The 26,088-nt window shown below is 55.8% G+C and overlaps 1 protein-coding gene across 1 annotated transcript; it reads right to left on the bottom strand.

The window, feature by feature from the left end:
- Nucleotides 1-676: 676 nt before the first annotated feature.
- On the bottom strand, nt 677-24,823 carry DACT3 (dishevelled binding antagonist of beta catenin 3). The gene is made up of 4 exons (XM_077840578.1): nt 24,526-24,823; nt 3,644-3,755; nt 3,078-3,233; nt 677-2,728 (listed from the first exon to the last, which is right to left on the bottom strand). Exons 1-4 carry the CDS (start codon nt 24,745-24,747, stop codon nt 1,050-1,052), a joined length of 2,169 nt encoding a protein of 722 aa, XP_077696704.1. The 5' UTR covers nt 24,748-24,823; the 3' UTR covers nt 677-1,049.
- Between the last annotated feature and the right edge of the window lie 1,265 nt (nt 24,824-26,088).

Below are 26,088 nucleotides of genomic sequence, written 5' to 3'. Positions count from 1 at the left end.
CTGCAGCTCCCCCACCCAATTCCCTCCCCAATTAATTTTAGTACCTGCTCCCCAGCCGCAATGTAACCCACTGACCCCCAGCAGCCAGTGCCCCCTGCCCCGTCATGGCATCCCCCTGGCCTTGCAGACTGGTGGGGGGCAGGGGGGCATCTTGCACCTCTGCTAAAAATTAAACCTGGGGGCTTGAACCTACCAGCTTCTGGCCTGAGGTTTGCATCAGAGGTCCGGGCAGGGAAGGGTTTGGGGAGGAGGATCTGGTAGTACGGCAAAGGGGGAAGAGACAAGGTTGCCACCCCTCCAGGATTGTCCTGGACTCTCCAGGAATTAAAGATGAATTTTTAATTAAAGATGATGTCATGTGATTAAACCTCCAAGAATAGGTCTAACCAAAATTGGCAACCCTGGGAGGAGAACTGGACCAGTGGGAAAGGAGATCAGAGGGGTCCCAAAGCTGGGAGGGACGGAGGGATGACATGCCCCTCCCAAGGTAAGTAGGAGTGGGGGGTGTGAGGTGAGGGGGCCCGCCAGGCTGGGGGTGCATGGATCCAGGGTGGGTCAGGGGGTCAAGGGGAATCCCCAGGCTAAGGCAGGTCAGGGTGTAGATCAGGCTGGGGTTTAGGTCAAGCGACATTCCCAGGCTGGGGATGGGGGTGGGCTGGATTACCCTGGAGGGCTTGGATCAGGTTGGGAAAGGGTCACTCCCAGACTGAGAAGGTAGATGCGGGAGGTGAGAGTCAAGCCCCCCACAAAAGGCCAGGGTGTATGGAGTGCGGTGGATCAAGCTGGAGGGGGTATGGGTCAGGGAATACTCCCAAGCTGAGGGAGTAGAGCCCCCCCAAGCGAGGGGAGTATGGGGCAGGGTTTGTTGGGGCCACCACCAGGCAGGGGACATAGACCGGGAATGGGTTAGGCTGCCCCAGGCCAGGGCAGTATGGGGCAGAGTTGGTTGGGGGCGGTGGAGGAGGCTGGAGAGGGTGTGGGTCAGGGGCACCCCCAGGCTGCAGGGGGTGACGAGGGGGATTAGACCCCCCCCCTCCAAGCCCAGGATCTCACACCGTCGTCATCACTTTCAGGGAACCCGAGCGGAAGCGCATAATTTTCTTCTTGAGGGCGTGGGAGGCCTTGATCTTGACGAAAACCTTGGGCCGCCCACCGGCCTGGCCGGGCCCCGCGCTGGCGACCAGCTGCGGCGAAAGCTGCTGGGGCCAGACCAGCCCGCTGCTCTCGTCCGTGTCGCTGGAGCCGGTGCTGAAGGCGGGCGAGCCGCCCTCGCTCAGGCTGGACTCGCTGTCGCCGTAGGCCAGCCCCTCCTCCAGCCGGCACCCGGGCGCCCGCCGCGCCCCACCGCCCCGCCCGCCCGAGCACTCCGAGTCGCTCCCGGCGTAACCGTACAGCACATTGCAGGGGGGCGAGGGGGCGCCCGGCCCGCTCCGCCCCGCCCGCCGGCTCCGCCGCGGCTCCCCGGCGCCCGCCTCCTCCTGGCAGATCTCTGCCGTCGAGCACCACTTCCGGTAGCCGGCGGCGCCGGGGTGGGGGCGGCGCTGCCGGGACGGCTTGAGCACCACCTCGTCCCGCTCCACCGTGTGGTACTTGGTGCCCGAGGCGCCCGGCTTGTTCAGGAGGCTGTTCTCCGACTGAGAGCGCGCCGCCTTCTTGCCCCGGGGGGAGCCTTTCCTGGCGCTAGCCCGGCGCCCCCCTGGTGCTTCCCCCCCTTCCTCGGTGAAGCGGCACTTCTTGGGCATCGCCGCTGCCCGAGGTCTCTCCCTGGGCGTCACCGGGGCCCGCTCTGGTGACAGCTCCACCGAGCGCCCCTTGGTGAGGGGAGGGGGCTTCTTTTTGGCGCCTCGGTGGGCCTGCTGGGCGCGGGGCGGCTGCTGGGCCGGGATGTACTGGGCCTTCACCATCTGGCAGGCCCCGTCCTCGGTGCAGGCCAGCGGGGGGCGGCCCCCCCTCTCCTCATAGGGAGCGGGTTCCTGGCCGTTCCTGGCATGGGCACCGTCCTCGCCCGGCCCCTCCTCGTAGTGATCCACCGACAGGGCAGGCCGGAGGTGGGCCAGTGCCTGCAGCTTGGGGGGCTTCTTGAGGCTGGAGTGCGGCGGGGCATAGCCTTCGGGGGCCCCCTTGCCGGCCAGCGTCCTCTCGGCCGCGGCGTCCCAAGACGACCAGATCCGGGCAGCCACGCCGGCCCCGCCCTCGTAGCCGCAGGGCGAGGGGGTGCTGCTGCCCCGCTCCATGGCTGGGGGGTGCTTGCGCTCCGCCTGGGGGGCCAGCAGCTCTGAGGGCCTCTTGCAGAGGCTGTTCTGGCGGGCCACTGCCTTGGCGGGCGGCTCGGCGTTGAGGCTAGTCCGGGGCTTGCCACCCCGCGCCAGCTGGCTGCGTCGGCGGATCAGCCGCGAGATGTAGCTCTCCACCTTGTGGCAGTGAGCGGCCTCGGGATAACAGGGCATCTCCTGCCCCCCGAACTCCTCCAGCCCCCCAGCCTGCTCCGCCGCATAGGCCAGGCCCGGTGAGAAGGGGGTGGCATCATAGAGGCGGCCGCGGAGCAGTGGGTTCTGCATGGCCACAGCGTGAAGGGGACTGGGGTACAGGAAGGGGTCCAGGCTGTCCCGGGGCGGGAGGCGCGGGGGCGGCTCAGAGGGGTAGTCCTGACAGCTGGAGTAGGGGGCCGAGTAGGAGCGGGGAACCATGCCCCGCCCGGCCCCGTCTTTGCCACTGCTGCCCATCTCGCCTGCGGGACAGAGAGATACGGACTGAGAGACAGACCCACAAAGGGCGGCTCCAGCTGGAGGGGGGCAGTGCTCAGGCCCCCTTCGCTCCCATAGGGACGAAGGCAACCCCAGAGACAGGCCTGCCCCTTTCACCACCCCCCAACTCTCTTCAGCCATGGCCAGACGGTCCTTGACAGCCCGTCCGGCCCGGTATCCCCCAGGACCCGACCACCGGCCCCGTCCGGCCCGGTATCCCCCAGGACCGGACCCACGGCTCCGTCCGGCCCGGTATCCCTCCCTCTGCCCACCAGATCAGCCAGGCGACCCCCAGCCCCACGCTGGTCTCTCAGGAGCCGGGCAGCCGCTCACCCACGGACTTGGGGCGCTCGCTGGCGTAGCTGCCACGTGACTCGGCCTGGCCGATGCGGGAGCAGGAGCCGGAGATGGAGGGGAAGCCGGAAGAGTCCCCGAAGCAGGAGGCCGGCGAGTCTGAGGCCACGGCGGAAGAGGCACCCTCGTAGAAACCTGCAAGAGATGGCAGCTGTGAGCTGGGGGGCAGCTGGGACAGATTTGTAGGACAGCCACCAATTGAGGGGGGGGGCAGGGATGGGGGATAGGAAGAGGCAGCCCTGAGCTGGGGGGCAGAGATGGACGTGGAGGGGGGCAGCCGTCAGCTGGGAGTAGGGGAAGAGGCAACCATCAGCTGGGGGGCAGGGAAGGGGGAGGCAGGTGACAGAGACTGTTGGGGGGGATGGGAGCAGCCCACAGGGCACCAGCCGGCCCGTTCCCTGGGCAGGTCTCAGCTTGGAATCTGGGGTGTGAGAAGCAGTTTTGGGGTCCCACTTCCCTGCAGGGATAACCGGGGGTGAGAATCAGCTGCATCTCTCCCCCAGTCTGAGACACACACCCCCATATCACACCACCGGGGTTCCTACCCGAGCTGGGCCAGCTGTCCATCTCGGCTGCCTCCCCACAGGCCTTTTCGGGGTGCAGCCGCAGCCCCCCCACTTGCTGCTCCAGTTCCCACATCAGCCCGGGCAGCGCATCCTGGAAAGGAAACCGAGAGGGGCAGGACGTTAGTGAGGGATTGATACTCCAGCAACAGGGGCCTTCCAAGCCTCCCCATTTGGGGGGGTTGAACTACCCCCCCAACAGTGCCCCCCACCCAGAAGCCACTGTTGCACATCACCCCCTCAGCCCCCTCCCAAAAATCAAGGCTCAAACCCCATCAGTGGTAGATAGTTGGGGGGGGGGGGTCAGCTAGCCCCTAAGTGCACCCCTCATGTTTACATTCAGTTGAACTTTGCACCCCGAGGGGGGTATCATGGTGGGAGGGGGATGTGCTGCAGACAGCCCACATGGGGGGTGGGGTAGGGTCTGCTGGGTGACCTCTGACCTCCAGACAGATGGGTGGGGGGAGACAATGAGACCCATTTGGGGCTGTCGCTCAAACTCTGCTGGAGACAAAAGGGGGGGGGGAACGTCCTCACCCCAGGGAAGGGGGGGAGCTGACAGCTCCAGGGCTGGAGGGGGAGGGGAAACAGCCACCACCTGGCCCACTGCATTGGGATACCCCAATCCCCACCCCCACATCTGGGGTGCACAGCCGCCCAGGGAAACAAGGCCCAAGGAGCCAGGAGATGGGCCCCAGGCTCTTTGGAAACTGTGCTGGCCTCTACCCTGCCCCTATAAGGTCAGGAAAGCAGGAGGCAGCCAGATCCCAAAGCTCCCGGGCCCAATGGAGGTGGGGGGAAGCTTCCTGAACTCCAAGGAGCCGGGGTGGGCACAAGGGTGGGGGGTGTTCTGACGGGGCCAGAGCCAGTCAGGATGCGGGGGCAAAACAAGAGAAGGAGAGGAAGAGAAAGGAGGAAAAGGAGGAGAGAAAAGAGGGAAAATGAGAGGAGAAAAAGGAGGAGAGAGAACAAGGGAAGGAGAAAAAGAAGAGAAGAGAGTGAGGAAAAACAAGGAGAGAGAAGGAGAAGAGGGAACAAAGGAGAGAAGAGAACAAAAGGGGGGAAAGAATGAGAAGAGTAAAGGAGAGACGATGTCATGAAAAACACCTTTATTCACATCAAATTTCATTAAAACTTTTTAAAAATGTTCTAAAATACCGAGACAGGGATAAAACAAAGCACAACACACCCGGCGGACATTAAACTTGAATCCCTAAAGCATCAGCACCCCCAAGTTCACGCAAACTCTTAACACCCCAAGTCAACTGAACAGCGTCCTGGCTATAAGTCAGTTCGTAAAAGGTGTAATCAGTCCGCTGCCCGTCGGTTCCGGTGAGATTTCTAACCGGCTCTCCTGCGCCAGGAGAGAAGAGTGAGAGAGAAGGAAAAGACGGGAGGAGAAAAAGAACAGGACGGACGAAATCGAACAAGAGGGAGGGAGAGGGAAAAGGAGAGGTGTGTTGGGACGGACGGACAGATGGGGTTACGTGGGGATAGACAGACAGAAAACACAACAGGAAGAAAAAAGGAGAGAAACAAACGAGAGAAGGAACGAGAGGGGAGAAGCAGAGAAAGGAAAAATCTCCTCCACCCCTCCAACATAGACCCCGTTTCCTTGCCATCCCAATGGGGAGGGGAGAGCTCCCCAGCCCTGCACTGGGGACACGTACACACACAGGCCTCCCCCGGCGCATCCCCGCTATCTCTGCTTCACACCTGGATGCCTTCCCCTCTGCCTGGCTCAGAGATTGGGGCGGGGGGTGGGTTCATTTATCACGGCTCCTGGGGAAAGGGGGGGCGACACCCGGTCAGCGCCGGAGGAAATAAATTATTCCTACTACAACGGCAACGTCGATGAATACATTACAGTGCAGGGGGCTGCAGACAAAGGGGCCATGGGGGGGGGTATTCCCAGCCCAGCCCAGATCCACCCCCCTACTCCATAAATTCAGCCCATGTCCTCCCCCCCGCACTTCACGAGTGACATTCTAAATCAGGGATTTATCCTGCTGCTCTAGGGACATCTGATAAATGCCCCCCCCCGCCCATTCCTGACCCTCAACTCTGTATTGTCCACCCAGCACCTAACCAGCCCCCTCTGTTTCCACCGACTGTCTCCCAGAGGCCCTGGGCGTCAGGCTCATGGGTGAAGTCCAGCCATTTTGTGAAGAGGCTGGATGTAAAAATGGTAAATTTCCTAACTAAGCTCCCCCTCTTCCCCCCCCCCCACCCAGAACAACAACACTGTAAAACTCTGGGGGGACCCGAGGGTTTGTTTTCTTCAGGTCTTTTGGCTTCAGCCTAGCAGCAGAGAAAGGCTGGTGAAGGAGGGGGGAAGGATAGCCTAGCAGCCAGGGCCTCTAGCCTCCTACTGAGGAGAGGGGGGTTCACTTCCTTGATCCACCACAGCCTCCCTGAATGACCTTGGACACAAGGCTCTCTGTGCCTCAGTTTCCCCATTTGTACAATGGGCATAGCTGCCTTGCCTCACAGGGATGCTGTGAAGATCCTTCCGTTAAAGTTTGTGGGGTGCTCAGGTGCTATATTAACGGGGCAAAAGCAGGACCTGAAGTGAGGTGGTTGTTACATGGACTATCCAGAAGGGGGCAGCACCCACAAGCCAGGCCAGAATTTCCATTTAGAGACCTCAGTGAATTGGGTGCTGAGGTCCCAGGTGTGGATGCTGGGCTTTGGAAAACCTAGCCCTCAATGGCCTTGGCCCCTGGACTTTCTGCCCCATCAAATCCTCCAATGGCGCTAGTCAGGTTTCATCCTACTATCCCACGCCCATCCCCACGGTATCTGGGCACCTTACTATAAGGGTGCGTGTGGGCACCCCATTAAGTACACATGGAACGGTTGTGCCGGATCAGGACTGAAACGACCTGCATGCATCACCCATGTGATAGCTGCACTTTCCCCTTGTTCAGACAATCCAGCCATGCAGGTCCCACAGCCGAACCGGCAGCCATCGGGGTTTTAACTGCTGTGTCAGCTAGACCTGCTTTGAGCTAGGCCGTAAGGGGGAAGGTTGGCAATCTGACAGTCTAACCACTAAATCATGCTCCTCTCCCAGAGTGAGGAATGGAACCCAGGAGTCCTGGATCCCAGCCACCCTCTCCTATCCACTCCAATCCACTAAACCTCACTCCCCTCCCATAGCTGGGAACCCAGGAGCCCTGGGAGTTAAAATGCCAGCCATAAACGTCTCACAGCGCGGAAAAAAAAATTTCCAAGGGGGCCTTTCAAAATAAAAACCAAATTATTGTCTTTGAGCTACGAAGGTCAGCTAAGGGTCTAGGCCCCCAACTGGTGTAAATGGGTGTCACGCTCTTGGAGTCACTGGGCCAGATCCCCAGCTGGCTCAGCAACACTGGGATGAACAGAACCAGATCCTCAGCCGGTTCAAGTCAGCATCACTCCACTGGCACAAACAGCGCTGAACGGATTTGCACCAGCTGAGCTCCTGGTCCAATGATTTTTAATCCGGAAAAAGACTTTAAAATCACCCCCTAGGAAGTGCCAGATCCCAGCAATGCCCCATATTACCCAGCACCCTGCCTCCCCGTGGCTAGTTCCAGATATTTTGGGGGCAGGTGCGAGGCACTGCGGATAGGACCGTGACCAACTAACCCACCTACGAAGGAAGTTATCCCAACCTCCATCCGTTTGCAGTGGGCTTATACCCCGAGGCAGGCAGATTTATATCCCATGTAAATTTTTATCCTGGCACGTGTAGCCGCAACCGTTCTTATTATTCCTATAAATGGCTAATCCTTTCTGGAATCCTGCTAAGCTCTGTAATATCTGGTGCTGGCGCATTTCAAATATCTAAATCCACACACACACAAATGGGTTTGAAAAACCAATCCCGATCCAACTGCCAGCAGCCACGATCAGCCTCTGGTAAAGGATGGAGCTGAAAGATACATCCTGGGACACAACGGCAAGGAGCACTGGACCTGTGATTTGAATGGGTGTGTTATCGGCAGCCCAAATAGCGATGTCAATTATTAAGGTTGTCTGACAGTCTCCATTATAAGAGCCTGTTTTCGGTTACTTATAACTTTAGCTATTCAGGTTGAAATTTTCCCTGCTGGGTGTCAGCCTCCACCTGAATTTTTCTGGAAAGTCTCAGGTAAAACAGGTCAGCTGTTTTTGAGAACAAAGTTAGGGGGAAATATAGCGCTTTGCCCATGCTTCCAAAAAAATAATTTTTTTTTCTTCCAACCATTCGGTTGAGAAGCTCTAGCGCCTCCATGCTTTGGGGCAGGGACTTGAAATCTGGCAGAGGGGCCAGGGATGTGCCTTCTGCTGTCTCCCTGAGAATCTGTTCTGTGTCCCAACCAGACTGCCCATGCACCATCCCAACAGAGCAATTGAACATGCTCCAGCTCAGGGCTGCAGGGGCTGAGTAGGACTCCTGGAAATTGCTCCTTGGGGAAGGGGGAAAAGGGGAGGGCGATGCAGCACAAAGAGCAAGGAGATTCTCTCCTGCACTCTGAGTGCTCCCCCTGTTGGCACCATGCAGCATGCAAGAGGAGACAGCTGCCAGGCTGGAATGCAGAAGGGTGAGGAGGCTGGATGGGGGAACAGAAGAGATGCAGGTAGGGAGAGGGAGAGAGAAGCGGAGTGGGATAGGAGGAGGACCAGTCATGAGGGATTTTGGTGTCAGCAAATAGCTGTGAAACCCACAGTCAACACGTGTCTCTCATCCCCCTCTAGTGGCAGATCCACATAGAAGATAACAGCTTACTACTGCTACCAGGACTGCACTTTGAATCAAATGACCCCAACCCTGATGACACCCCGCATGTGTGAAAGGGTCAATATGGCTCCACAGGATGAAATCCTCGCCCCTCTCAATTTTTAAAATCATAGGAAATTACATTTTTAAAAACCCCTGCATTAAGAGACCTGGTGTGTATTTAAATCTAGCCTACTTTCCTCCTGGCTTCGCGGCTAAGATTAGTTGCAGCGCAATATCAGGCAACCTGCCTCCGGGAAATGAATCTGATCTGGTTAGAGATTGTAGAGATCCTATTAATGCGGTGGGTTTCCTGTCTGCATTTCACCTCACTCAGGAACCCTGAAACATAGCTGGGTTGTTTTCACTCTGATTCTAATCGGTTCCACTTCTTGCCTCTCGCCAGCACAAGGCAGCAAATATAATCATTCATGTATGCGGCACTTGCTACCTCCAGAATACTGTATAAATATTAACCCTTTCTGCTTCCCAACTCTGCACTTTCCTTGGTTTACAAATTGGGGAAACTGAGGCATATTGACTTTCCCTACAACCAGAGTGTCAATGGCAGAGCTAGGAATAGAACCCAGAAGTCCTGGCTCCCACTCCCCGCCTGCTCTCATCCACTAGACCCCACTCCCCTGCAAGATCTGGGAATAGAACCCAGGAGTCCTGATTCTCTTGTCCCTGCTCCTCCAGCAATTAAATCCCATCCCTTCCCCTTTAAAACTAAACATAGCTTGTTCAGTTCTCCAAAAGAGAGCTCAAATGAGAACCAGGTGTGGGGCTCATCCACATTCATTCTGCACACCACCACTGCTCTGAGCTATCCCCCGCCAAATTAAAGATCGGACCGGGGAGAGCGTATGGGATAAATTACCGAAGGGAGCCACATACAGACATTGTAGGGGGGGATACATTTAAACAGGACACCCTGGAGCCACAGTCAGAAAGGCAGAGGAATTGTGACAATCTCAGCAGTACTCGGGGCTCTGTGAAGAAAGGGGAGGGAGGAGATCTGGGGTGGGATTGGTAGAAGCTCTGCAGGGAGTGACGACGGGGCCGGGGGGCGGGGGGGGCGGGGATGGGTGCTCTACTGTAGTGATTCAGAGATTTTCAGCCCAGAAGGAACCATCATTCTGATCAGCCTGTCCGACCTGTATTACCTAGGCCAGAGAATCCCACTTCCAGCCCATATCTTGTGGTTGAGCTAGAACGGGAAAGAAATGTCTGATTTCAGCATAAAGCCTCCAAGCGGTGGAGAATCCACCACTGCCCCTCAGTCAGTTGTTCCAATACTTAGTTCCTTTTCCTGTTAAAAACTTGAGTCTTATTTACAGTCTGAATTTCTCTAGCTTCAGCTTCCAGTCACTGCCTCTTGTAATGGCTTGTCTGGTAGGTTACCAAGCCCTTTACACCAGAGATCTCCCCCGCGGATGCTTATCCACCCAGACCAAGCTGCCTCTTAGGTGTCCTTTCAATAAGCTAAATAGACTGAGCTCCTTCCCTCTCTTGCTGGGAGGTGGCTTTTCCGGACTTCAACTTGCTCACCTCTGAACCCTCTGTGAGCTTCCCCCGCTCCTGTCTGGAGTGTGGACACACTATCCCAGTAGCTGTATACAGAGGTAAGGCTAGGGGCTGGCCAGAAAGCACAAATCCCCCTCCACAGAAAATGTCAAGGTTTCAAGTTTTGTTTTTATTTCACGCTGGAACGAACCGAGACCTTTTGAAATTACTCACAAAAACACCACAGGGGAGAGAGAGAGAGAGAGACCCACCCTGGAACAGCCAACAGCCCAGAGTTAGGACGCGTTCCTGGGATATGGGACACCCAGGTTCAAGTCCTCTGGGAATAGGACTGGTATGAAGAAAGGGACTAGGGAAGCGCTATTTGCCTTCACATCACACAAGAACCAGGAGGTCGCCCAATGACATTAATAGGCAGCAGGTTTAAAACAAATAAAAGGAAATATTTCTTCATCCAGCACACAGTCAACCTGTGGAACTCCTTGCCAGAGGATGTTGTGAAGGCCAAAAGTATAACCAGGTTCAAAAAAGAACTAGATAAGTTCCTGGAGGACAGGTCCATCAATGGCTATTAGCCAAGATGGTCACAGGAACAACTCTGGGTGTCCCTAAACCTCTAACTACCAGAAGCTGGGACTGGACAACAGGGGATGGATCACCTGATAATTGCCCTGGTGTGTTCATTCCCTCTGAAGCACCTGGCATTGGCCACTGTCAGAAGACAGGCTACTGGGCTAAGAGGACCCTTGGTCTGACCCAATATGGCCATTCTAATGAATAGAACCCAGGAGTCCAGATTCCCAGCCCCACCTGCTCAGCAGTATCCCTGTTTTACAAATGGGGAAACTGAGGCATACTGACTTGCCTAAGATCAGAGAGGGAATGGCAGAGCACAGAATGGAACTCAGGAGTCCTAACTCCCAGCCGCCCTTGTTCTAACTCCCTGCACCCCACACCCCTCCTAGAGCAGGAATAGAACCAGGCGTCCTGACCCCCAGCCCCCTGCTCTGACCCACTAAACCCCACCAGAGCTAGGAACAAAACCCAAGGGTCCTGAGACTCTCTGCCCCATCCTGCTCTAACCATTACTCTCCACTCCGTCCCTTTAAAACTAAACATGGATTGTTTAGTTCTTCAGCTGAGAACTAGAATGAGAACCAGGCATGGGCCAGCCCAGGGAATTGAACTGCTGTCTCCCATTTCCCTGAGGAGCACCCCACTCACCAGGCTGGAGAATCAGCCTCAGTCTCACCCCTTTGTAGAAGTCATTAACTAGCCACTGGGCCAAAACGAAAGAGATTGGGTAGCCCAGTGGTCAGGGCTGTCGCTGGGGATACAGCAAACCAGGTTAAAGGCCCTACTCCAATGCCAGCCAATCAGGGCCTTGCACTTGAAATGGATGCTCAGACGGTTTGTCAGGCTGAGGATGGGATTGACAGGTGCGTCTACACTGCATTGCTAACCTGGGTCTGTGGAACCCAGCATGTGGACTCGGCCTTTCGAAGCCCGTGCTTGAGCGTCCACACCACTTATAAGTGCTGGGCTGGGGTCTCTCACCCATGCTAACACGTCCACACTGCACTACATGGTCTGCAGCCCGACTCTGTGTCCACACTGCAAAATGACGGGGCTCAGGCCTGAGTCACACCAGAAGCGGGGCTCTGATGCACCCCACTAGCAGGGTCCTCAGTGAGTGCTTGCTGACCCAAGACAGAGTAATCTGTGTGTGGACACAAGGAGTGGGGGGGTAACTGGGCTTAAACTGGAGTCAGAGCCTGAACTTAGTGTGCAGTATAAACGTGCCTGGCAACAGCCACCGTGACCCCTCCGTCTGTTTCGGAACCAGTGCTTTCCAGACTATAGTCCCCCCTCTAGTTGCATTCTTTGCTCCTAGACACACGATCTTGCCTTTGGCTGCATTCAAACACATGTTTAGATGTTGGAGCAACAAGGAGACAAAGACACAAGCCAGACCTCGGCAGAGCCGTTATCGTCCAGCTAACAGCCATAAGCAGGGAGGTGGACGCAGCGGAGCTAAAGCAGAGATCGCAGCAACCAGAAATGGAAAAGTACCAACAGATCCCGTGACTTCTGAGCACCAGGGCTAGGCTGAATCCAGCCGGATCAAACTCTGCGCCTTTCACGGCTCAGGACAAGGTTAAAAAAGGGTTAAACCGTAGAATTCAGTTTTAAGTAAACTCAGTGCAGCAACCCAGCATCCCGCAGGGCCAAGGGCCAGGCTCTGGATGTGTGGCTAGGACAGCAAATGGATGGTGACTCCAACGCCGTGCGAGTCTCTAATCTGTATGCCCCACAGGCACTAGGATCTGCTGGGCCGGATTGGACCAGCACCTCCTCTTGCATAGTACCGTGGGGCCCAATTCCCAGCTATCTACCCCCTGTGTTTGTGGCAATGATGGTGGGAGGTGGTTTTAAGACCCTTTGCACAGTGCTCCCCACCGCCCTGGCATATTCTAGGCCTCCCCCAGCCCCCGGTGTTAGCTAGTGCAGCCTCAGGGCTGCTCTAATTCACACTCTGTTGCCTCTGGAGGACAGAACATAGCCACAGAGCAGTGTGCTCTGACAATGCCCCCTATCCGCCCCCTATGTCGGGGGGCTGGGATCCAAGTCCTCTTACCCCAGCTCCACACTGGCTTGGGAGATCCCCTTGTGGAGGAGGGATTCTCAAGGGGCCGTTTCCACCCATTTTAAGACCAGCTGGGCCTGAGCATTGGAACTGTGTCTGTGACAGCAGCAGCTGCTTCAGAGGAAGGTGCAAGAACCGCCCTTCCTCCCTGCTCCCCCCACCCCCGGTGGGCAATGATATACCCAGCCAAGAGCAGAAGTTCCTGACAGACCCCTAGGTTAGTGGGTTTGCGTATGCCCTGAAGCATGAAGGCTTATATCCCTTTTACCAACAAACTTCCTATTCTTGTTTTATATAGAAAACTTCTAACCCTTCCTTTAAAATCCTGCTATGCTCTTGGCCTTAATAATATCATGTTGCAGGGAGTTCCATAGGATACCACGGTAGGGGTTTCTCTCTCTCTCTCTCTTCTTGCCAGGTTTCAAAGTTCCACCCTTCACCGAGCCAGCGGCCAGAGGTGACTTCAGATTCATTACACCTACTAGCAGAGGCTGACCCAGAAGAGCAGAGACAGGGGAAACGTCTCAGCCCCCATTCTCATCTCCCTCAGTGGGAGGACAGAGGCATGGGCTGGTCTCGCTAGGTTTTTACACCCCCCTCCCCCATATTTCAGATCAGCACCTGGCTTGCAGGTTTAGCCCTCTGGCTAGTAAATCTCCCAGCCTGGCCATATTGGCTAGCACATCCAACACTGGACTAGTCTAGGAGGTAGAAAGGTTGGACCAGCTAGAGGCAGCATGGCTCAGTGTATAGGGCACCAGACTGGGAGCTGGGTGCCCTGGCTCTATTTCATGCTCTGCCCAGATTGTGAGGCATTGGCAAATCACTTCTCTCTGCTTCTCCTCCTGCCTAGACTGTGAGCTCTTTGGTGCAGGAACTTTGTGGCCATGCAGTGCTTGGCACAATGGCCCCTGATCTCCACTAGGTGGTACTGTGATATACGGTGATAAATAATAATCCAACGTTGGCAATTCTTGCACTTCAAGACCCAGCTCCCGGAGTCATGGGAAAACATCTGCTTCCGTTTTTTTTCCTTAATGAAGTAAGGGCTTGTTTAGATGAACTGTTAGCACATGGCAAGCTGGAGCGTGAATCTACCTGGCCATAGCCTGCCATGCACTAACTGTTGCAGACTGCGCTTTGACCTACCCCAGATCTATGTCTGCAGGGCTTGTGGTAGGGGAGACAGAGCTAGAAAATGGGACCCCCTAAAGGCTCCAGAAGGCAAATGGAGAGAACCCCCCACCCCATTATTTGGGAAAGTCTGCTGATAGCATCGGGCCATCTCATGATTCTGGGGGGGAAGCTGACACAAGAGTTTTGGGGCTGGCACCACCCCACAGCTGAATGGGGAGCAGGGGGGAAGCCTCGCTCATCACCATGAAATCTCAAAGGGCTTTACAGAGGAGGGCAGGATCACAAACCCCATTTTACAGCTAGGGAAACTGAGGCACCGCCAGCCAGCCACCCAGTGGCTGAGCCAGGAAGAGAACCCAGCTCTCCTGGGTCACAGGCCAGTGTTTTAGTCACTAGGCCACACGGCCTCCGGCACAGGGCGGGTAGCAGGGCAGGCCAAAGCACAAACTGCACCGGCCCGGCGCTCCAGCATCACTGAGCTGCTGTACTAAGCAGCTAGTTACTGCCGGTCCCTGGGGTGCAGTTCAGAGCAGATTGCTCTCCTCCCCATTGCAGAGGGCTCCTTCAGCACACCGGATCCTGATAGCCAGCAGCCGCCAAGGGGATTGCAGGCTATAATAAGCTTGAGCTTTGTATCGGTTCTCTCTGTCTCGCTCTGGCATTCCCTTAAAGAAGCCGCTGCTCAGCATTCTCCTCCTCCTCCCTCCCCCCACTGGCAAGAGGAGAGAGAGGACAGACCATAAAAGTCTATTGGATGGAAGCATAGCTCCCATTTCTCCGCAGGAAAATTCCTCTTGGACAGTCAGGGCTGCTTTCCCGACCGGAGAAACGGGGAGGCTGTATTCAAAAAAAAAAAAAAAAAAAAAAAAAAAAAAAGGAACAAAGGTTGGAGACGTACGTTGCACACACACGTGTGTAAAAAACACCCAGCAGAGAGAAACACATGACCCATAGGGACAACATTTTGTACCAGCATTCAGGATTCCTGGGTTTTATTCCCGGTTGTGTGAGAGAGTGGTTAGAGCCAGGACAATTGGAAACCAGGACCCCTGGGTTCTATTCCCAGTTCTGAGAGGAGAATGGGGCCTAGTGATTAGAGCAGAGAAGGCTGGGCGTCAGGACCCCTGGGTTCTATCCCTGCTGTGGGAGGGGAGTAGGGCCTAGTGCTTAAAGCAGCAGGGCTGGGAGTCAGGACCCCTAGGTTCTCTCCCCAGCTCTGCCACTGATGCCTTGAAGGAGTTGCTTTCCTCTCTCCGTGCCTCAGTTTCCCTTCTGTAAACCAGGGGGTGGGGCCATAATACTAACCCACTTTGCACCAGGTGGCTGAAAAGCACCGTACAAGTGGCAAGCATTAAATGATTTTAAAACAGAAAAGAGCTTAAATAAACTTCCTGTTGCTTATAAGTGCTTCATCCCCACACCCACTGTGGGCACAGAGGGCCAGGCTTACAAAGGGAAACAGATGCCTCAAAATGCAGAGGGGCACCGAGCAGGATTTTACAAAAGGGCCTGACCAGGTGAGGTGCCTAAATCCCCTGGGGCATCAGTGGCTTTAGATTCTTGGGCACCAACTCTGCCCTGGTGTAGGGGAGTGGACAATGAAGCATCCCACACCATGTATAGGACTGAAATTTCCTAAGGGAGTTAGGCATGTGAATTCCAAAAGCATCTAATTCCCCTAGATTATTTCCCAACCCTAATTTCTGGAATGAGGTTTAAATCGTTAGAACAAGAGCTTGTTAAAAAAAAACCAGGTGCTCCCATAGCAACATTTAATTCCTGCAAAGCTTTCGCTTCGCCAACAAGGAAAAGAATGACAATTTTGTTTGGGGGGTTAAAATTAAACCACCAATTTTGACATAGGACAAAATTTCTCATCTTCTACGCTTCCAAAACCAAGTTGCAGATGACCATTAATTTGGGGCTGGTACTGATTCCTATCTCGATGGGGGGGGAAACACAACATCCTTTCCCAGAACAAAAATCCAGGTTGGCTTAATTTGATGGAGTCTTGAATGAGCATTTCTAGGATCCAGAAGGGACCATTGTGATCATGTGGTTGTGACCTCCTGGATAACCTCAAATTAATTCCTGTTTGAACTCGAGCAGGTCTTTTAGAAAATCATCCATTCTTGAAGAGACGCGTCACTTTGGAGGTGTGGAAGGGATCTTGGTAGAAACAGGCTAGGTTTCTAATTGGCAGTTCCACGACTGAATTTCTTTAATTAGCTAGATATGGGGAAATATATATATATATATGGAGAGGGGGAAATTTCTCTTATCAGGTGAGCATTAGGGGTTGCATACTTTTCTTCAATACCAAATGCCGTTGTGTGCCCTATTCTCTAAGTAGTCCTGGTCCAGGGCACGTGATAAAATCTGAATACATGTATATTTCTCTCCATAGAGGTGTGTGTGATTTATATGCCAAGAAATGATTTTCCCCTGTTAGGCTATGGAAGACCTTAGAGGGATTTGCACTTGAAGCCGGGCTCTAAATGACTTTTGGAAACCTTACTGAGCTGTTACACCATTGATTCTCACAGGAGTTATGCCATGGATGATTTAGCCACTGCTATACTTAGCAACATCCCTGGCTGTGCATTCAGCATCTTCTCTGTGGCTTTCCGCCCCCTCGGTAGTTTTTTTTTTTTCTCTCGCCTTCTTAATTACAAGGGATATTTGCATAAAAGCAGATTCTTTTGTTCCTACGGCATTTAACAGCTGCTAATGCCTCCACCTGAACTGAAACCACAATCAGCTGCGCAGCACGGCATGGTAATCTTTCCAGCAAGCCACTGACACGCTCAAGAATGACAATCTGGAGGAAGGTCTGTGGTAGCTCAGAACTTCCCACCACCACCAAGGATAGAACCCAGCGCCTCCTGCCACAAAAGCCCACCTGGGCTGAAGGAGAATCTCCCATGAGATAGGTGTTAGCAGTACAGGGCTTATGACACTCATCAGAGCTGTCCCAAGTGTATCCAGAAGACGGCAATGCTCGGATATTGTTACACTGTTTCCCTAGCGGATCTCAGATCTTTTCACAAGCTGTGCACACACACCCAGCAGCAGCAATTGAATGCAGCCACCTCTGGGGGGGGGGGGGGGAAGAGTGCACAGCACAGGGGTGGGGTAGATTTTTGGCCAATGGCACCAGAGCAGACCCCTGCCCTTATACAAAGATTTTTTTTAAGCATCTACTCAGAATTCACAAGCTCTCCTCCTTCCATCTGGGCCTGCTACACACCCTCCCGTCTCAAGGCAACAATGTTTCTGGTAACAAGGTTGGCCTCGTGGTTAAGACAGCAAGAGACAAAGGTTCAAGTCCCGGCTCTGTCACAGACGCTCCCTGTGTGACCCTGGGGAAACTGAGGTGCAGCACTTGCCCATCTGTAAAATGGGGTGCTATGAAGGTCAGGTGCTCAGTTACCATGGTGATGGTTTTGCACAGTTGCCGCGGTGATGGGGACCATACACGGACCTAGCTAGACAGAAGTTCCATGTGTGATCGCGACTCACAGGACACGAGACGGGCACGGACTGCGCTGGAGAGGACCAGACTGGGGGGCAGCCCTTGAATATGCTTCCCCAGCTGAGAAGGGCAGCCAAGGTCATTGTGACTGGTCCAAGACGACATAAGAAGCTCTCCTGGCTGGGTGACCCAACTTATGTCGCTACTTTGGGGTTTCCATGTTGGCTGCATTTTTCTTCTTCTTTCTTGTGTTTCCTTGTCTGAGATCAGGGTCCCATCGGGCCGGGCGCTGCCCAGACACACAGTGAGCGAGATCGGGGTCCCATCATGCCGGGCGCTGCCCAGACACACAGTGAGCGAGATCGGGGTCCCATCATGCCGGGCGCTGCCCAGACACGCAGTGAGCGAGATCAGGGCCCCGTCGGGCCGGGCGCTGCCCAGACACACGGTGACTGAGGCGGGGAGGGGGTAAGAGGGTCTGCTTTGGGGTCAGATAGGGCAGGGGCTCCCAGGAGGAGAGGGTATGTTGGGGGTCTGTGCAAAGGCCAGTTGGGAGGGGGCTTACTGAGGGTGGACAGCAGGGTCTGTCTCGAGGGCTCCCTGGGTCTGGGGGAATAATGGAGTCTCCGTTGGGGTGAGATACAGAGGAGGATCCCTGACGTAATGGGGCCCGCCCTGGCACCAGCAGCTTCCCTGCCCCATCTATCCCGCTAGCTACAGCTCTGTCCCTCCCTCCCCCGACAGTCCAGGCCGGAGTTTCGCTCCTTTCGGCACAGCCCCCCCAGCCCAGCGGTTATGGCCCATAAGTAATAAAGCAGAGATAAGGTGCAGGAGGGACCAGTGGGGGAAGGGAGGCTGCTCACCAGGCAGGAGCCTGCCCCCTTGCATCCCTTCAGCACCCCTCAGCAGCCAGGAATGGGGCTGGGGGGGGGAGGGCAGGCAGAGCGAAACAGCTCCAGCCAGCCCAGCCAAGGGGCCCAGTCTGCCCCCAGCAGCCACCGCCAGGCCCCCTGACCATGCAGCTGTCGGCTGCCACCAGCCCTGCATCATGCAGACAACTCTCAGCCCTCCCCCATCCCACTGATTTAAAGTCCAAGCTCTGTTCCCCCTCTGTAGCCAGGGGCTCACCCCCGCCCCTTCCGAGATCTTGCAGCTACTCCCTTTGCAGCAGCTTTTGCTTCAATTCTGCAGCCTCCCCACCCAAGATCGCACCCCCCCGCCCCACCGCACGGTGCTGCACCGTCTGGGCAGGATCATTACCCCTGTTTTACTGACGGGGCGAGCGAGGCCCAGGGAGAGGTAGCATTTTGCTGAAGGATCCCACCACCGCCCCGCCTCCTGGCCCCCAGCCTCAATTGTGAGCTGCCAACGGCTTTTGCCTTTGAAGAAGTGAGGAGCAGAGAGGAGAAATCAGACTCCTAGCGGAAAGGCAGGCTCAGCCATAGCCAGTGGGGTGGTGTGTTTGGGGTGGGGGGATGGACGCTGCAGCCAGGGACGCGTGGCTGGGCTTTGCTTTGTCTGAGCATCTCTCCCAAGGAAACCCTAAACCGGGGCCGCTCCGGACGCCAAGCCGCAGCCTCGCGCACCGTCATGTCTCAGGCATGAGCCGACCTCAGAGCGCCGGCCGCCGGCCCATTCCAGACGACTCACGTGTTTCCCCACCACCACCGGCGAGACTCCCACATGCCCCAGCTCCAGCTGGAAGGCAGGGGACCGATGAGGCCTGCCAGAGCGCATGCCGGACGGCTTGTCACTGAGACCCAAGCCAGCCAGGAATGGCCAGACCAGAGCTAAAGACACTGGCAGTGCTAGCCACTGGCACTCCCCTGAGGAAGTTCACCACACCCGGGGAAAGGGGGGTGTCCTAACTTCCATCAGCCAGGGCACCTCCCTGAGGAAGCTCACCACACCAATCTGCGATGGTGTCAGAAGCTCCCCTCCCCTACAGACACACACATATGGGGGGTGGGAGGGGAGGGCCAGCACAGCTGCACAGATTGCCCATCCCCTGAGAATTGTATATTTTTCCTGTCCCGAATTGGGAAGAAAAGTCAAAAGTCTGAAAATTTTCACCAACCAGCAATCCAAAAAGAAGTGGAAGAAGAAGAAGACAACGACTGGGTCCAACTGAAGGGTTTTGTGTTGATTGAAACCTTTTTTATTCTTATCTGCCTTGTTTACATTTCCCCCCCCTACAAATTAAACTTCAAATTTCCCTTTTGCCCCCCCCCCCCCCCCAAAAAAAAACACCCTGGATTTTCTCATTTTGGAAAACGTGACAACAGGGAGGTTGTGACAATTCCTAACCCCTTCCTCCCCACCCAAAAATAAATAAATCAGGAAATTTGTCAAAACAAAACAAAAAAACTTTCCCACCAAAATATTTGGGTTTCGACGCACTGACGTTTCCCAGTGTGGGGGGAGGGGAGACGGGGGGGGACATTTAATTGAAAAAACTCCCAACCTTCTCTGAGGGAGAAAGGAGCCTCCCCATCTCGGGAAGGGACCCCAGCCCAGCCAGAAGATAAAGACCAAAGAAATGGGGGGAGAGAAATAGGATGGTTGAATGCGTGACCCCTGCCCAACACAAGAGGGGGCGGAGTCATGGCACAGAGGCGGGGCCAAGGAAGTGCCCCATGTGAGGTTGCACCAACACTCTGGATTGCTTTGCCCTGGCCTTGGGGTCTAGCTGGCACTGCTCGGAGGCAGCTCACCACGCCACTGACATACAGTCAAGATGGGAGGGGCAGAGAGGTGTAAGGAGGACACAGAAGTCCAGGCAGCCTGTTCTCTGGCTGACTCATTCCCCCCCCCACCGGAGCCCAGACAGTCTTGGGGTGACAGCAGGACTCGTCGGCCCATTATCCCACCGCTGGAGCGGCGTTATCAGCACCAAGGCATGCAGCTTGTGTCAATGGTGGGAAGAATTCACCCAGCGCTCAGCATCCTGATCTGACTGCAGCCTCGTCCCCGTGGCCGCACCCACCCACTCCCCGCCGCCTTTCCTCAACGCAAGGTCCAAGGAAAAGCTTCCAGACCAGCTCACCCCCACCCCACCAGAGAATCTCATCACTATGCAAAGCAGGCGCCTCTCATTGGCTGCTGGCTGCTCGCCCCATTAATCCCCTGCTGGAAGACGCTGCCAGGCTTTTTGACAGCGGATCCGCAAACGTGAAGTCGATTTAATTAAGGGGGGGGGCAGAGAAAGAGCAAAATCTTTTTATTAAATCAGTAAATAGCTGGCAAAGCTGGAGCTGAAAGGGGGGGCGGGATGGGCAGCTGTGATGTACCAGGCCAGGCAGGAACCCCGTAGCCCTGGCAGCAGCAGAAGGGACCAGTAATGCCAGCCTCCAGAACAAGACTTTTAGGGGTCCAAGCGATACCTGGTCAGAGATGGCTGCACAGGCCAAGCAGTGAAATCAGCAAGATAGCACATCCAGGGCACTGAAAATACAAAGCACCTTGCAAGAGGGAGGGGAAAATCAGGACTCCTGGGTTCTACCCCAGCTCTGGGAGGGGAGTGGGATCTAGTGGTTATAACAGGGGGGCTGGGAGTCAGGACTCCTGAGTTCTACCCCCAGATCTGAGAAGGGAGTGGGGTCTGGTGGTTAGAGCAGCACGGCCTGAGAGCCAGGACTCCTGGGTTCTACCCCCAGCTCTGAGAAGGGAGTGGGGTTTAGTGGTTACAGCAGAAGCATTTGGTGCCTCGAATCCTGAGTTCTCTTCCTGGCTCTGACACAGATTTGCTGGGTGATCTGTCTGTGCTGTGCCTCTATTTCCCCTATATGTAGAATCCACCCAGGTCACTACTAGGAGGAAGCTCACCAAGCCACTCAAGTCCTGTAGCTGCCCCTGCTGCAGCAATGCTAAGCAACACTAGAGCATGGGGCTGGAGACGAAGATATTTGCTACATCACGTCAGCCCAGCACCCTGCCACCAGCACCAGTCAACATCCAACGCTTCAGAATCAACCATCCTCCTGGCTGAATGCACTGCAGGGGCAGGTGAGGAATCCCCTTCCTGACCCTGCTCCAGGGACCAGCTCTTGCCCTGGAGCATGACCTTGACTACTCTAACTCCCCCGGCATGGGCAGCAGTCTGGAGCACAGGACAACAATGTCGTCCATCTGTCCGTCCTGCTGAGACAGGAAGGGGCAGAGATGCACCCAGGGAAGGACTCCAGTGAGAATAGCCTTAGCAGTCACTTTCCAAGAGATAAGCTGGTTCCACATGCCCAACAGACACCTTTGCCCAGGGCTTGTGAGCAGCTTATTACACAAAGTGACAAGACCCACACAACTTCCCCCGACCCCACTCCAGATGTCGCTGAGGATAGTTTGGTTTGGTACTGCAGGGTCTTAGGTTAGAGCCAGCTCAGAGGTGGGACAGACCCTATCTGAAAGGGGGTTCCAAAGAGGATGGATCTAGACTGTTCTCAGTGGTAGCTGATGACAGAACAAGGAGTAATGGTCTCAAGTTGCAGTGGGGGAGGTTTAGGTTGGATATTAGAAAAAACTTTTTCACTAGGAGGGTGGTGAAGCACTGGAATGGGTTACCTAGGGAGGTGGTGGAATCTCCTTCCTTAGAGGTTTTTAAGGTCAGGCTTGACAAAGTCTTGGCTGGGATGATTTAATTGGGGATCAGTCCTGCTTTGAGCAGGGGGTTGGACTAGATACCTCCTGAGGTCCCTTCCAACCCCGATATTGTATGATTCTATGACACCTGCCCCATACACCAGGGAAAGGCAGCCTGCCCCATTCCTCTCTCCCAGATACGGTCTCCTCAGGCCAGAGAGAGACCTGCCCCACCCAGCACTCACAGCTACAGGCTGAGCTCTGAGAGGCAGGACACCACCGTGAGGATGCTCACCACACCGCTGACCCCTTCCCAGCTAGGACACTGCACTGAGGAAGCTCACCACAACCCCAGCCCCTCCCTGGCTAAGACACCACTGCAAGGGATCTCGCCACACAACCGAAGTCCTAGCTGACTCCGGCACAGTGATGTTGGGGTGATGGAGGAACCTGCCACTTTCAACGATGACCGGACAATCGCATGTTTTGTGAATGACACCCCGCCATCCTTTTGACTCCCACCCCACCTGCTTTCCCCTCTGAGCGGGCTGAGGATGAGATGGTGGAGGATTGCACCAGAGGAGCTGACAAGCTCTGACTGACAGACAGACACCCTGCACCCCAGAGGACTTTCCATAGTACTACAATGAAGTCAGTGAGCAAAGCTTGATGTACGCCAGCTGGGGATCTGGCCCCACTGACTCCAATGGAGTTACACCCAATTTACCCCAGCTCGGGATCCGGCCCTGCACTGTAAGGTCTTTGGGGCAGGGACTCTCTATGGCTTGTCCGCATAGTGCTCAGCACAATGGGACCCCCCGATCCCCAGTTGTAGCCCCAGCTATGGCAGGACTAAAGACCAGTCAGACCTCAGAGGGACACCTCACCTGCCATCTCCGGCCTCCCTCTAGCTGCCTTATGCCAGCATACCCACACGGCCTGCAGGATCTTTCCCTTCCACCCGCATGTGGAGGAGAAGACAATAGGTGCTTAGTCTAATTTGTCAATGGCAAGACAGCCCTTCCCCCGCATTAGCATTGGGGCTGAGCGCAGACTGAATTCTGTTTCTGAAGATGCCAAAGCAGAAATGATCAATGGTCTGTTGAGTGCAGTGTCCCCACCACCCCCTTCCTTGCTGCGCCAGAGCAGACCAATGGGCCAGTCTAGAGCCACATTCTGTCCTAACTAACACGGCTGTTACTCTGAAACCTGTCATTCTCTCCTGGATGGCCTGGAGGATGGACTTAACTATGCACTCGGATTGGGTGCCTACCTGACCAACAGCCAGTGATCAGCTCTGAAGCATGAGGGTGAGTTTTTGTATTAAAAACAATCTTAACTTTTTTCCAACTCCTACCCAAGCACTGTGCATTGGTAACATCCTGTGGCAGGGAATTCCACAAGTTAATTTTGTGCTGCTCAGGAGAACATAGGTGTTGGAACTAGAGGTGCTGGGGGTCCTGCCACACGCCCTGACTAGAAGTGGTTTTCATCATATATAGGGTTTACAGTTGAGTTCAATAGCTCTCGGCACCCCCACTATAAAAATTGTTCCAGCACCCCTGCAGGAGAGAATTAATGTTCTTCTACTTTCAGTTTATCGCTTCGCAATTTCACATGCCCCCCTTTTTCCCCTGGAGTTTATCCAGCGGTATCAGGAATATCCTCCTTTCTCTAGCTCTCAGGAAAACCCCGACACTAAAAGCCCAGTTTCTATTATACATAGTGGAAGATCTACCAACTAACGCCTCACGGTCACGCAATAATTCACTACTTTGTTGCTTACCGTATTCGTGTTCCAAAAGCAGTTCTTAAACTGCAAGCCCATCCAAATCCGGAAGAAAGGCTGGCCCTGGGTTGCTCCTGTTGGGAACAGAGCCCTTGAGGCCTGACTTCCAATCTCCTGCTCTAACCACTGACCCCACTCCCCTCCCAAAGCTAGGGATAGAACCCAGGAGTCCTGGCTCCCAGCTCTAACCACACTGCCATAGAGAAAACACTCTCAGATCAACAGAGTCCAACCACAGTGCAGAGGACAACGTAACCTCGGACATGGTGGTGCCATCAACTTGAGTCAGGCAACAGGCCGGGCCCAGGGGCTCCCAGAGGCCGGGGGGCTGAGATGTTTCAATGAAAGTTAAATACACAAAGGAAGGGGAGGGGAAGCCTCCTGCTCACCTGCCCCAGGAAACTCTAAAACTGCAGAGCTAGGGGCTCCAACACCCCCAGAGACCTCCACAATACACAGCTAGGGGCTCCCCCCACAACCACTCAGAACAGCCCCATAGACCCCCCCATGCCCCCATAACAGCCCTGTACACCCCCCACTGAACAGCTGGGGGTCCCCCCACACCCTCATAACAGCCCTATACACCCCCCCCACTCCCCCACTGCACAGCTTGGTGTGCCCCCACACCCCATAACAGCCCCATACACCCCACACAGCAGGGGGCTGCCCCCACACCAGCCCCATTTACCCCCCCCACCACCACCGCACAGCAAGGGGCTGTCCACACAACCCGTAACAGCCCCAAACACACACACCCCCCACCGCGGGGCTCCCCGCACCCCCGCAAAACAGCCCCCCCCACCGCACAGCTGGGGCTCCCCAGAACAGCCCCATACACCGAAGCAGCTATGGGGAGGCCGGGCACAGCCCCCCGGAATTAGCCCCACTGTGCCCAACGAGTCCCGGCCCCGCCGCCCCCGCTCTCCGGACCCGTCCCCAGGCGCTCGGGGCCCCGGCCGGGACTCACCAGCTGCTCCTCGGGGGCCGGCTCCGCAGCGCTGCCCGGCTCGGTCTCCCCGGCCGCCGCCTGCTCGGCGGGCTCGGTCCCGAGGCGCAGCGCCTGCCGCACCCGGCGCTCCTGCCGCTCCCGCAGCAGGTGGAGCTCGCAGAGCCCGGCCAGGCTCCCCTCCAACCAGCCCCGGAGCCGGCCCCGCTCCGGGCTCACGGGGAAGGAGAACGCCCGGATCATCCCCCCGGCTGGGCTCCCGCTGCTGCCCCTGCGGCCCCGGCCAGCGCAGCCGACCCGCTCCGCCGGCGGCAGCTCCGCGCTGTCACCGCCTCATCTGCATAACCACCACCCCCAGCACAGCCATTGGCTCGCCTGCCCGGCCTCATCTGCATAGACCCCCCCCCAGCACAGCCATTGGCTCGCCTGCCCGGCCTCATCTGTTTAGACCCCCCCACACGTACGCAAGCCATCGGCTTCTCCGCCCTGCCTCCTCTGCATAGCCACGCCCTTGACCCGATCAATTGGTTGCCCCGCACTGTTTTATCTGCATAGCTACGCCTTCAGATCAACCCATTGGTTGCCCGACCCTGCTAAATTTGCATAGCCCCCCCACCTCATTGTAGCCCATTGAGTCTCTCGTCCTGCCTTATCTGCATAGTCACGCCCTCAGCCAACCCATTGGCTCGCCTGCTATCGCCCCTGCCCTGTTTTATTTATATAGCCACGCCCCTAAATTTAATCCTTGGCTCCACCCCCCTTGTTTTAATTGCATGACCACCTCCCCTTCCCAGACAGTGCTTCATTTACACATGCTTATTTGCACAGTCACGCCCATGGATGCTGCCATTTGCTCATACACTGAGTTTAATCTGCATGACCACACCTCCCGCACCTAGCCATTGGTTCATCCATTTCGTCCATGGGGCGGGCCAGTGACAGCTCCACCCACCCCAAGGTGGGTGTGGCTCTCACTCATCCTGCCTCCCAGGGGACAATTGAAGCAGCTGATTGGCTGGCTCCTGGCTGAGCCTGGGTTGCCTACCTTAAATAGACCCAGGAGAGGGGAGCTGTTGGTTCTGGTAAAGTTCCCAATGGTCCTTCAACCTCCCTCCCCACCCCCTGCTGAACCTAGTACACCCTGCCCCTAATAACACCCCCCCAGTGCACCTCCTCCCCAGTGCATGCCCTGCAGCCCCCCTCCCCTCCCCAATAGTCCTTAACTCCCTGATGTGAACCCAGTACATCTCCACTAACCTCACCTCCAGTGCAACCCCATCCCTTCCACCAATAACCCCTCAATGCACCCTGTGCAACCCCCATCCCCTCCCCAATGGTCCTGCAACTCCTTCATGTGAACCCAATTGACCCCACTAGCCCCTTCCCCAATTCACCCTCTCCCCCAATAAACTCCCCAGTTCACCCCCACTAGCCTCACCTCCAATGCAAACCCATCCCCTCCCCCAAAAAGCCCCCCGCCAATTCATCCTGTTCAATGCCATCCCCTCCCCAAATGGTCATTCAACACCCCCCCTCACAACTGAACCCAGTGCTCCCCCATGAACCCTCTCCCCCAATGCACCC

The sequence above is a fragment of the Eretmochelys imbricata genome, chromosome 23, assembly GCF_965152235.1.
Source record: "Eretmochelys imbricata isolate rEreImb1 chromosome 23, rEreImb1.hap1, whole genome shotgun sequence".
Lineage (NCBI taxonomy): Eukaryota > Metazoa > Chordata > Testudines > Cheloniidae > Eretmochelys > Eretmochelys imbricata.
The sequence above is the reverse complement of the archived record's forward strand: the minus strand, read 5'-3'. Positions and strand labels throughout refer to the sequence as shown.